At 35.5% G+C, this 13,110-nt stretch overlaps 2 protein-coding genes and 1 long non-coding RNA gene across 3 annotated transcripts; 1 reads left to right on the forward strand and 2 right to left on the reverse strand.

Moving 5' to 3' along the window:
• Positions 1 to 727: 727 nt before the first annotated feature.
• LOC144549069 (E3 ubiquitin-protein ligase SINA-like 10) lies at positions 728 to 2,773 on the reverse strand. The gene is made up of 3 exons (XM_078297824.1): positions 2,661 to 2,773; positions 1,739 to 1,994; positions 728 to 1,411 (listed from the first exon to the last, which is right to left on the reverse strand). Exons 2-3 carry the CDS (start codon positions 1,989 to 1,991, stop codon positions 1,008 to 1,010), a joined length of 657 nt encoding a protein of 218 aa, XP_078153950.1. The 5' UTR covers positions 1,992 to 1,994; positions 2,661 to 2,773; the 3' UTR covers positions 728 to 1,007.
• A 2,959-nt stretch (positions 2,774 to 5,732) lies between these two features.
• Positions 5,733 to 7,795, reverse strand: LOC144549114 (putative disease resistance protein RGA4). The gene is made up of 2 exons (XM_078297860.1): positions 7,412 to 7,795; positions 5,733 to 6,698 (listed from the first exon to the last, which is right to left on the reverse strand). Exons 1-2 carry the CDS (start codon positions 7,769 to 7,771, stop codon positions 6,399 to 6,401), a joined length of 660 nt encoding a protein of 219 aa, XP_078153986.1. The 5' UTR covers positions 7,772 to 7,795; the 3' UTR covers positions 5,733 to 6,398.
• A 702-nt stretch (positions 7,796 to 8,497) lies between these two features.
• LOC144549202 (uncharacterized) lies at positions 8,498 to 9,400 on the forward strand. The gene is made up of 2 exons (XR_013509622.1): positions 8,498 to 8,704; positions 9,086 to 9,400. It is a non-coding gene; the product is annotated as an uncharacterized LOC144549202 (long non-coding RNA).
• The last annotated feature ends 3,710 nt before the right edge of the window (positions 9,401 to 13,110 follow it).

The raw sequence follows: 13,110 nt of genomic DNA on the forward strand, positions 1-13,110 counted from the left end.
AATACTCTCTGGTTATTGATTATAATATATATAGACAATAAATTAATCAAATTCATGCTAATTTTTAAGCTTTAATACTTGAAACCAAGCATGAGTTGTGGAACTCATATTTGTCTTTGCTAATGCAATTTCTGTGCGTTGTTCACATGCTAAAGAAATATATAGATGTTGCCATAAGAAATTTCCTTGTAAAATTACAACTAAAACATGCTCAATAATTTTTTTTCCAAAAACTGTAATACACCTTCAATTATTAATTGGGCAACTTGTTGCCCAGTTCCCTAGCTCTGAATTTAAAACTAAAAAATGGAGTTAAATAATTAAATATGTCGGTCAGCTAATACCCATCCATTCAGGCTATCAGTGTTCACGTTCAATTTGTATCATGTTCTTCTTGCTTAGAGTCAATGCATGTGGTATGGAAAATTGGAGATCCAGAAGGGGCTTATGGACCTTAATTTAGTTTAAATTGGGAAATTGAATAGAATTGAGACTTAATAAGTTGCACTTACAATTGAAAAGCTCACTTGGGACTTATTTGTGTCTTTCAATTTGACAGGAATGAAATATTATAATGTGCATGTTAATTTACCATATGCAGGGTATATGTACAGACGTACAGTTTTCATTTTATTTACCAAATACATGTTAGTTTACCATTAAGTGTCAAATTAAAGACCACTAATTGCCACTAAATGGAATGTAGACAACTAAACTACAATCAGCATATCACAACACCAGTCCACCATTAAGTGCCAAATGCTGACGACAAACAAACAAAATTATTTAAAAGAAATAAAACAGACATTTTAAGCTCACAACTAAGCTAGAATTCCCAATCAAGGAAGACTACTGACATGAGTTACATAGACCGATCCATCCTAGAACAAGGCCATCTCCTTCAAGACTACTATGGTTACTCCACAACTGATATAGTATTTCAAAACAAGGAAGATTACTGACACGAGTTACATAGATAGAACCATCCTAGATGAAGGTCATCTTCTTCAGTCTGACGAGGATACATTACTCTTTTTATTTATTAAAACATGTACCTTATATCCCGACAACAAAACCTGTGATGGTACCAAAAGGGAAGAAACATGCACTTCACCTCTCTTCCACTCCTTGATTGAAACGGCTGGCGACTTATAAATTCTATCTGTCTGCCACTCCTCAAGTTCATATGAGAAATAATTATTGTCGCGATCGGGCAGATCAACGTAAAACAAAGATATAACATTCCCAAATTTGGCAATGGGTTCCTTCACAAGCAGAAACAGATCTTTACCGGGCCCAAGAAAGATATAATAAGGATCCTCTTCATATATTTTTACAGTGCAGGAGTGACCATAACAGTAGTAAATGCTGCGGTCCCGGTGATCTTGAAGAAAATGTCCCCGCCATTGTCCTACAACATTGTGCATAGACAAATAAAGGAACCAAAATAAGGTTTGATTTTGCAAATGAACTTTTCATCAGAAAATTTGAGAAATCAAGGTTCGCATAAGACTAAAGATTTAGTAAGCTGTTCTATATGCAATATGCAGCTTAAATTTCAATTGGGAACAGTACAACTGTGCAGCACCAACCAATACTTCATATTACCACCATTCCACAACATTAATCCCTCCATTTTTGTGCTTGTGGTCATTGTTTTGCAGCTTTTGCTTACATGTTAGTGGATTAGTTGTACTAATACAAGGACAAAAAAGTATCGACAAACAAAAATGTGCACCTGAAGACGCCTTGTGAGCACAGCCTGGAATTGGGCATAAAGAGGGGCCGAATTCACATGTATCCGCATGCACTTGCCTCTGTGAGTAGGAAACAAACTCACGGCAACCTAAATTGGCATAAGTGCAAGGTAGATGTGCTGATTCCAAAACCTTCTCGAGTGCAATGTTGCGGGTCACTACAGGAACATTGCATATGTGACACTTGTGATGTACTTTAGACCAGCAAGAGGGGCACGCCACATGCCCATTCATACACTGCCAAAAGTATCAGATTTTGTATTTGTAATATAGGGTAAAAACAAAAAAATGCTTAAGTTGTACCAAATTGAACCAAGAATACAAATTAAATTAACATAATTTTGATCTGCAAGTACGTTAAGATAATAGTGCTACCATCTAACAAAACATGCAACTCCCAATGGAGTCCCCCCATAAGCCATGAGTATTCTATATGGTAGTTATCATCTCCAAATATGACACGATACTTGCTTTATCAGTTCAATTTGCAAAAGTATGAGGTGTTCTATGCAAAAGTGTATATGATGGAAACTGTTGATGTATTTTTTTTTTTTTCTTTTTTGGGCAAATTGCCAGTAGGCTTGCATTGCATCGGATGAAACAGTACATGCAGTTTATAGTCTATTTGCAGTGCACTAATTGCACCAGATATTACATCCACATACAACTGTTGATGTAGTTGGCTGCCTTTAATTTCCAACAACAACCCACAACCAAGCCTTTACTCCCAAAAAGTTGGGATAGGCTAGAAATGAAACTCAATCATAATCATAATCACAAGTTGGGGCTGCCTTTAATTTCCACATATGATAAATTCAGGCATAATCGCACAAAATTGAGTTAAAAAAAAAAGTCAAGGGCACAAGGATATAAATTTCCAAAGAATAATATTGAAAAATAAACCTGATAAAGTGGAGGGCACAAGGGATTTGTGCAAATAGAGCAGTCCAATAACTCGGTATCGATTGGGACCGTCTCTCTTCCTCCTCCGGTCTCTTCTCGACGAGCAGAAGAATTAGAAGCAAGGTTCTGAAACTCGGAATCGGAATCGGAATCGAATTTTTGACCGCCGAGTCAGAATCGGATGAATCGGTCAGAATCGGAAGAATCGGATCGGTAACTCGGGTTTTTTTGACAGAAGCTTATTTTGTAGCCAAAAAATAGGAAAAAATTGATAAAAATAATTTGTAAAAAATCTATGTTAATTAAGACAAAATATTACACTCAAATAAAATAATAAAATTGAGTAATACATTTAGCAAACATGAGGAGGGGCGGATTGTAAAATTGAAAAATAGTAAACATTTCCTAAAATAACAGAAGAAATTAATAAATAAAATATTTTTGATTCCTAAAATAAATAAATATAAAAAGAAAAATAAAGGATGAAAAAGAATAAAAAAGGAGACAGAAAACATAGAAAAACAATTCGAAAGCAAGTGCAAAAATGTAAAAAAAATGCTAAAATGGATGGGTCCAATAAAGAACGAAATGGAGAGGAGAAAGAAAAGTGGAGGCAGTCTTTTATATGTCATTAAACCTTACATGTGGCCCATCTCCCTATCAGAGTTTTCTAGTTGCTCCTAGTTCATTATGGGCCAATGTTATTTAGATTTCTATATTTAATAGACTTGGTACGCCAAGTTTATTTGAAATGTCTCTATTAGCCTTTCTTCCTCCACAGATTCCTTCGTTCTGTCTTCCCAAATCAAAAACTCCTCTTCCGATAAACCCAATTTCACGCAATGAAAAGGCAAAATCTGCTCATTTGGAGGAGAATCGTCCTGAATCGGTCTGGAATCGGTCAAGACTCGCTTGACTCGGTCCGACTCGGCTGACTCGGCTGAAAAAATCGGAAAACTCGGCTGACTCGGCACTGTTCATCCGAGTTTTGCCGAAAAACTCGAACGGGCGCGAGAATCGGGTAAAACTCGGCTCGGACACCACCGATTCCGAGTCGACTCGGCCGAGTCAACTCGGAATCGGCCGATTTTCGGAACCATGATTAGAAGTCTCTCCTCCCCCAATTTCTGTTTGAGTCTGGTTCAGAGTCTCTCCTTCACCAATTTCTCTTGGAGACGGAGAATTCGAAGTTTCTCCTCCCATGTTTTCTCTTTGAGAGGGAGTATTCGAAGTTTCTCCTCCTTCGTTTTGAGTCTTTCTCCGCTTCGTATTCGCCTTCGCAATGGAGACAGAGGATTCGGAGCCTCTTGGAGACTTAGGATTCAAAGTCCCTCTGCCCACGATTGCATTTTGAGACGGAGCATTCGGAGTCTCTCCTCCCCTGATTTCTCTTGGAGACGGAGGATTCGGAGTCTCTCCTCCCCCGATTTTTCTTTGAGTCGGAAGATTTGAAGTCTCTCCTCCTTTGTTTTGTGTATTTATCTGCTTCGCCATGGCTATCCGCTTCGCCATGGCAAGCTTAACGGACTCATTCGCTCTCACCCTCACCATGCTGCTTATTAGCGAACTTAACGAGTCAAGTTGACAGTTCAGGTTTAGGGTTTAGGGTTTTGAAAAAAATCACATGAAGTCTTGGAAAAAACAAGAGTCCAACCTATTGCAGATAAAACTAAGTATGCTCACTATATACCAAAAAACAAGCAAGGAAAGAGAGGGGGACTGACAAAGTAGTGAAGAATCAGTACTTGGAAAATAAAATGAAAAACCAGAACTAACAAAGTAGTGAAGAATCAGTACTGGAAAGTTAGGATCACGGAGACGGGGGCCAGAGACACGGACACGGGCACGGACGCGGCGCGTCTGGTAGCCTGGTGGGGGTTACCGGGGTAGGTTAGAGAAATGGGAATTGGGAAAGAGAGAATTGTGAAATGGGAATGGGTCCGGACTGCGGAGATCCCAATCAAAGAAATGAAGAGAGAGGCTCAACTGGTTTAGGGCCTCACGGCCTGTCTAAGCCCAACTCTCCACGGTCCATTTAAATCAATAAGAAGAAAAGCATTACCTTTGCTTTTTATTTGTCAGTTTGGTTAAAACGGAATTATGACCTTATGCATACACGTGTATGATTCATACACGATATTTGGATTCCAAAAAGTTGAAAAGGAGATTCTTGGAATTTACTCAATTAATTCCTCGAAATCTGATGAAAGAAGCAAATAGAAATTCAAATTGTCAACACTAATTAATCGAGTCATAATTATAGAACACTCCAATGCTTCTGCAAATTAAAGGTTTTTTTGGTACCGGTAGCTCCAGGTTGTCACATGATAGCATCATGACAACTAATGCCATAGATAGCCTATCATCGGGGCATTCTTCGACACGTAAAAGACACACATGCACACATCTTTATAACTCTGTTGTAAGAACTGAGTTTTCTACTGCTTTATCAAGTAGCTTCAAAATGTTTTCTTCCTCCCAAAATTTTCAAGCCTAGAGTGTGAATTATGAGTGAGGTATGTGTTAGCAATTATCTTTGATCACATCAGTTTTGCTAATATAAATTATTAAAAAATATACGAGATTAATACTTACACATGCAAGAAGGTTTTGCTTCCCCTGATTCCTCTTGCCACTTATAATCTCAAGGAGTATTACTCCAAAGCTATACACATCAGATTTTACAGAAAATATACCCTCTGTGATCTATTCAGTAGACATGCATCCACTTCATATATAAGAAACACAACTAGAGGAAATTAATAAGCAAAACAGTTGAACATATTCCATATGCCGCATATATAAAATTGAATGTACATACCGATCGAGGGCCAATCACTGTTTTTGTGCTTATTACTGCCTGTTCTCTTTCAAACAATCTTGCAGTGCAGAAATCTGAAATCTTAGGATTCATCTCTTCATCTAATAAAACATTTGCTGCTTTGAGGTCCCTATGGATTATGTTGAGAATAGAATTGTGATGAAGGTAGAAGCCCTCTTGCAATCCCTATTACATTTTCCAATCCCGTTCTCCAACTCAAAGAGGCACGTGCACACACACACACCCCAAATCTTCTACATTGTATTTGTGATCTTTAGAAAACATGGAACAATATAGAAAACAAGACTTTAGGTAGGTGGGAAAACGTGCATAGCTTATTTGAAGAGCTGGAAGTATCTCATTATTACTCGTATCAGACTCCCATAACTCACTTTCTAAAATATCTCTCCAACTCTTTTCTTCCCCCTCATACCTTAAAATGCTAGCAATTAACTTCACAGCTAGGAGCAACATTCCACACTTGTTCATGATTTGCTTCCCAATTTTTACCAACTTTGGGTCATGATTTTGATCTACTCCACCAAATGCATAATGTTTGAATTATTGCCAACACTGTTGAGCTGACAGATAGCCAAGGTTGAATGTTGGCTCTGTTTGCATAATTCGTGCAACTTGATTGTTCCTTGTAGTAACTAGGATTTTTGCAAATATTGTTGACATAAAAAGAGCTTGAAATTGATCCCAAAGACTCTTCTTCTCATTCCAGATGTCATCAAGGACCAAAAGTACTCTTTTCGCACTTATCTCCTTGTGAATTTTCTCTTGCAAAGCACTCAAATTTGTAAGACCACACTCCTTACATGTAATAGACTCCACTAATTCTCTAGTGAGCCTCTCAACATTGAAATCATCTGATACACATATCCACCCAAATTTATCAAACCGTTGTCGGATTTTTAGATCATTATAGGCAAGTTGTGCAAGGGTAGTTTTTCCAATGTCCCCATGCCAACAATTGTCACCACCGAAACAACATCACATTCAGAGGACAACAAATCAATGAGCTTCTTCTTTTCCCTCTCTCGACCAAAGATATTCGAGTCAATAACAAAGTGACTAGATGGAGCTACTTGTAATTCGTTGTTGCAACGCCTGGGCCCATCTCCCTCTGACAGCTGAAGTGCAATCTGATCATTCACAATCTCATCAAACCTGCTTCTTATTTGCTTAATATGATCGAGCATGCCGTACCGAACCTGGAAAGTTAATAATTAACTTGAGAGTGTATGGCCTACTATAATATTCATATACACAGATAATAGTATAATAGTAGTTATGGTATAGTAGTTGCTACATATTTGCGATTTGCAATGTGGCACGCCATATGTCCAGCTGGTACCTTGTACTTGTATATATGGCTCTACCTGGACCTGATTGTGACACTATGGAGTAAAACTACATTCTCATATTCTTTGTTTTAGTGCTAATAACTTACAACATTTTGGCAGTTGGAATAAATATTGCTAACAAATGAACTTGACTAGGTTGAAAACTATAAGCTTGGGATTTCACATCAAGGGAAATAGAAAATACATTTGTTTGTCTTCATATTCATTAACAATTCCATTTACTGCTGGGAAATTAACCAATTGCTTAGCACTCCTTAGTATAAGAAACTAAACTTGTACAGCGCATTTCAATTCCTCATTTTACTTGTCAGTTGCCTATGAAATGAAGTCAGGATGGACCTCACACTTCTACAGTTACTCAAATTAATTACGACTTAAAAGTTAAAAGTATCATAAAGAAGGTTTTCTCTTGTACATTCAGGAATGGACCTCACTAAGACGTTTATCTTAGTGACCCAAACTCATGAACACAATGCACATACAACACACACCCTTTGCAGTATGAAATTAAATAAGTTACCTGAATTTTAATCAAAACAAAATAATTTACTCAAAGTTACCTGAATTAGCTTTCTTTTATGAGAATCTGGTGGAGAAGCATCTCTTGTTTCCACTTGCGCCCGTAATAGTTCATAGTGGTACTCACCCAGTACATCCTCTGCATCATATGCAACTCCCTTGAGCTCCTTCAACCAGAGCTTTATTAACAAATCTTTGATCTCCCTCTGCTCTGCATCATATAGGGTGGCCCTGATTCGCTCCAGCAACCTCATCAATCTCTCCAATTCAGCCTCAATTTGGTGGTTTTGATCTACAGGTGGAAGCGAGGAAGACAATAGAGTTTGCGCAGAGGCATTGACAGCAGGCAGCAATTTGGCGCCCAAAGAGAGAAGATTGGAAATCGCTCCACCTATACCCATCGATCTAAAATTGCAAAAGTCTCTTCTCTTCAATCTCTTGTGTGTGTATGAAATGTTACAAATGCTCGGTAAAAAAGTAAATATTTCAGAGAAATTTTTTGAAGTCAACTCTATTAACTAAAATATATATAGTTCTAGTGTCATTGCCTTCTTTGAATTTCTAATTTATTTTTTATTTACTGGTTTGATTTGTAAGACGGGTGCACGTCGGTCTTCAGCTCTTTATAAAACAGGTGCAAGATCTTAAATCTGATCGACATATTATCAAGTACCTGACTTAAAAACCAGATTTACATATTATTATTATTTTTTGAAAGTCCAGATTTACATATTATTAACCAGACTTTTATTGTTCCTCGTATTTGGAAATTAATTAAATTACTGAATATGCAATATATTTCATTCTTAATTTGGAAATTACGTTACTACACTTGATGCTTGTGTCAGAGCCAGAGGCAAATTTGAAGACATTAACATGGCACCTTTTACTCAAAACTCTTGCAACTCTCTTCATAAGCTTTCCGGAACCGAATCGTAATAAAAAATATACATATATATATGAGTAAGGCTACTCTACTTTGCAAAGCAAAAGCCCTTCTGTGCTTTGTGTTTTGCTCCCTTGGATCTCCTTCAAGATTCATGCAAACTCAGATTGATTTGATTTCAAAATTTTCGCTGGATTCATTTTTTTCGGATCTCCATTCACTGGACGGTCCAGTAGAGACCCCCCTCCTTTCTCTCTCATTTCCCCGTGCCCCAACCTTGCTAGGGTTTTCTTGCCCTCCTTTCCGTCGGATCTGCTCCCCCACCTCCCGCCCTCTGTCCTCCCTTCTGCCACTGTCGCTAGAATTTTGTCCTCTCAGGCTACGCTTTCTACGCTGATGAAGTCCGCCTCTCCTCTCGCCCCGCTTACTCATCTCCTCCCATGGTCAGGTCTCTCTCTCTCTCTCTCTCTCTGCTTCCACATAATCCTGGGGACATTAATATCAACAAAGACTACACTTTTTTCCAGTTTAATGCAATTCATCACTAAGCAATAACAATTTCCTCCTCTAGAGATACCGGTTCCAGTGTTGTAGTTCAATAATGGTATCACTGAGTCAAATAGTCCAAGACTCAATTTAACCCAAAATTAACCAGTTTTGACCTCAGTTCATGAATAAAATAATCTTCAGGTGTATAATGAGAAAATTGGCAAAACTACGGAATGTAATAGTCAGGGCTCACCCAAATCAATGTTTGTTTCTGAAATTTGGAACTTTCAACGGGAACAAAACATAAAACATAAACTCAACTTCCTTATATTTTTTGTAGGATGTTAACTTTTGGGAATCGGTATATCCCACATGTTATGCAATTCCTCATATTAAGGAAAGCAGGGGTCAGATTGTTGTGATGTTATCCATGGCCGGCTACATGTATAAGTGTGTGTATAAGTGTGTGTTTTTTTATAGTTTCGAGTAAAATTGGTTATATGAAAATTTTGCTATGGGAAATGGGATGCTGCTAATATGTATAAGTGTGTGTTTTTTTACTTCTTTTTTTGTTTCTTTTTTTTTATAATGAGACTAGGGTTGTAATTATTTATATTGTTTATGCAAAGAAATAGAAACATGTTACTGTGGTGTATGTTTTTCATGTATTGTTGTTATGCTTGATGAAAAATGAATTTGGTGTTTGTTTATGCAAAGGAATATAAAATTGATGCTTGTTAGAAGAGCCGCCAGGAAGAGATGACATGAGAGGCGCAAGGAGCTTTGACCCAACGCTAATTGGAATGTAATTATAATGTTGGTACACCCAAGAGAGAGAGTTCATCATTGCATTCAATTGTTCCTTTGCAACATAAAAAAAAAAATCAATACATACACACTGTTATTATTCAAATATTGCAAAAAACAATACATACGCATATGATTTCCAACAAAATTTCCAACACAACATAACACTAATCCATATGATGCCAACATAACATAACAAAGAAATATGTAATTCATTGACTTTTAGCCCTTGACAATTCATTGATCAATAGAAGTATATATAAAAGTCACCTCCTACTTGCATACAATTATACAATTCAAATAAACTTATTAATAGAATTATCCTAATCCATCAATTAGAATTTTGTTGCACGTATCTCTTCTGAGTTCCTCATGCGGGGTGTGCCAGCAACTCTTGGGTACCAACAGCTTGCAATTTGTGAAGGCCACATGATAACAACTCCATAGCCCTTATAATTTTAACTCCTCAAATGCTGACACTAAGCTCATTACTGTAGAATTCATCACAATATCTCACCAATGAATTAGTTAGTTTTATCATTTGTTCATGAGCTTGGCCATTTTCTATTCTTTTTGTCATTATGTCAAACAGTTGTTGATCTTTACTAAAACTAACACTCAACGAAGCAGTTACAAGTTTCAGGACTCGATAATTTCAGATTTTAAACAACTAATGACAATTAAAATCAACAACTTCACTCTACGAATCTCCAAAAGAAACTTTCAACAGTCTGAATTTTAGCCAAACAAGGAGAAAACAAAGAGACAGATTACCTGATGTCACCTGATGTCACAAGAGAAAGAAAGGAGTGGGACTGGTGGTGCGGCAGTGCAATGCGGTGCGGTGCCTTAGGAGGAGATGAGTAAGCGGGGCGAGAGGAGAGGCGGACTTCATCAGCGTAGAAAGCGTAGCCTGAGAGGACAAAATTCTAGCGACAGTGGCAGAAGGGAGGACAGAGGGCGGGAGGTGGGGGAGCAGATCCGACGGAAAGGAGGGCAAGAAAACCCTAGCAAGGTTGGGGCACGGGGAAATGAGAGAGAAAGGAGGGGGGTCTCTACTGGACCGTCCAGTGAATGGAGATCCGAAAAAAATGAATCCAGCGAAAATTTTGAAATCAAATCAATCTGAGTTTGCATGAATCTTGAAGGAGATCCAAGGGAGCAAAACACAAAGCACAGAAGGGCTTTTGCTTTGCAAAGTAGAGTAGCCTTACTCTATATATATATATATATATATATATATATATATCGAAATTATGCATGTTTTAATCGAATTTCAATTTGTATTTTTTCTTGATTTTTTGGACCTAAATATTTTTTTATTAATACAAAATAATTGCCAGAAAAATAATTTCATTGACAAATAATATATTTTATTGAAGATACGGACAAAATAGTTGACAAATATTATTGACAAAATTAATTTCTTTGATATAAAGTTGTCAAGTTGTCAAAATAATGGTGCACCAAGCATTACTATTCTAAAAATAGCGCTATTCCTGAACGATCCAAAGGAAGAAGCTTGTGTACGCGCGATAGTACGTACGTAATTTGTTTAATTATGTATTAATGCGCGTAATTAGTCAAAGTCAAGACCGAGTAATGAATATATAGCTTGTCTCGAAGTAATTAAGAAGAAAAGAATAACTTTTCCGAGGGGTTGGCTCTAGAAGTTGATCTCCAATTAAACTTCATCCCATCTATCAATGTTTCGCATACCTTTTTGTGATTATGTAAATTAAGATAATAGAATAATATATTTTTTGAATTAATGAGCAATCTCTTCTTTTGTGATTGATCTAAAAATGATATAATAACATTTTTTTTTAATGAATGAGCATACATTTTTTATGATTATGAATTTATGCATGTAAAGATTATAGAATAATTAACATGTTCTTCTTTGAACGAATAAGCACACTGTTTAAATTGAAAAAAAATCATACTCTTTAATTCTCGCTAGATAAAACTAAATTATTTTTTTATCTATTTCTTTTTTGATGAAATGGGAAATTAAGCTTTATTAATTTTGTCAGTATAAAAGTATACCACCTTTTTTCTTGAGACGTTCTTTCTTTTTTCTTTTTTTTTTTTTTCCTACTAGACTGCTTCTGTTTTTCCACTTTTTGGAGGGTGTGTTTTGAACTTCTTTATAAGTTAACCACGCATGTACTATATATATTATGTAACATAATATAAGCATGAGATGGTCTATAAACTCATTAATTTGTTCGGTGTGCTGTGCTGCACCCAATTAAAAGTCGCATAAGAATATGTCATTTTGTGTTGTTTATATTATACCTATTTTACCTATTATATAACACATGCAAACATACATTTCGTAAACACCTCAACAAATTAAATCTATTGAACACAATTAATAAACCCGAATAAAAGTAAACTACGTTAAAATATTCGTAAAATATCCAGCGTACGATGGACGAATACCAGAAAGACTCTTTAGTTGTCCCTTTTTACATGATTCAATTATTTATATCTATACTTTGAGCTCAAAAACTTCTGAAAATATTCCAGCAGTTATCTCCTTTTACATAAATTGTCATGTCTATTAAAATTTGTTTTGTCCCTTTCAAAATAGAATATTACTAATTGCAAAAATATATATACCAAATTACTAGAGATAATTTTTTCAACAAAGATAGACTCAACTATGGTTCAATTATTCTTTCGATTATCTATAGTTGGGTTGAGTTGTATTTAGATCAATTTAATCTTCTTCTCTTTTCAAAATTAATGGGTTCAGTCGTATCAAGTCTGAATTGGAATAAAAATCAAATCAGAATTTGTCAATCTATGTATTTTTTGTATTCTCACATAATTATATTAAACGAGTGATAGACAAGAAGAGTGATAAAGATTAATTTCTTCTATTTACAGTGAAAATAAAAAGAATATTTTGTAAGAATATTTTTTACAAGAATATATATGATATTTACAATTTCAAAAGATTAATTTCTATATTTCAAAATGTATTGTAAAAATTATTTACTGAATCACTTTCAATGTTAAATTATGTTTTTTCAGAATTAACGTTGAAATCCTATTAATTTTGGTCACTATCTTTTCCCTCGAGGAAAGAAGGAATCAAGTTTCTCATAAACCCTATTAGGTGTTGGATTTTTATTTATTGTTCACATTTTCAGACATTTTTATCTTTGAAGAATATACAAAAATATCTTGAAATAAAAAAAAAATTGCATATTGCTTTAATATAATGATTGTATATTTATTTCATATTCTTATCTTTCTTTATAAAATATATATATATATATATATATATATATATATATATATATATATATATATTATTTAGGAGTAAAGCTAATATAAACTTAAGTGTACCATACACTTAATTTTATGACCGTCAGATTTCTTTAAAAGTCGTGTAGATTCTTTAAAAGTCGTGATAGCACGACTTTTAAAAAAATCTGATGGCCCTAAGGTTAAGTGTACAGTACACTTGGTACACTTAAGTGTATATTAGCTTTACTCTATTATTTAGTTTACAATTGACAATATAAAAAAAAAATGAATGTA

This window comes from Carex rostrata, chromosome 34 (assembly GCF_964058835.1).
Source record: "Carex rostrata chromosome 34, lpCarRost1.2, whole genome shotgun sequence".
NCBI classification, from domain to species: Eukaryota; Viridiplantae; Streptophyta; class Magnoliopsida; order Poales; family Cyperaceae; genus Carex; species Carex rostrata.

Bases quoted from the DNA above. Each gene is read 5' to 3' on its own strand.
- LOC144549069 (XM_078297824.1), bottom strand. From the start codon at position 1,991: ATGAATGGGCATGTGGCGTGCCCCTCTTGCTGGTCTAAAGTACATCAC. The intron at 1,412-1,738 runs GTGCACATTTTT...ACAATGTTGTAG, and splicing joins TGCTCACAAGGCGTCTTCAG to GACAATGGCGGGGACATTTT.
- LOC144549114 (XM_078297860.1), bottom strand. From the start codon at position 7,771: ATGGGTATAGGTGGAGCGATTTCCAATCTTCTCTCTTTGGGCGCCAAA. The intron at 6,699-7,411 runs GTAACTTTGAGT...TTAACTTTCCAG, and splicing joins ATAAAAGAAAGCTAATTCAG to GTTCGGTACGGCATGCTCGA.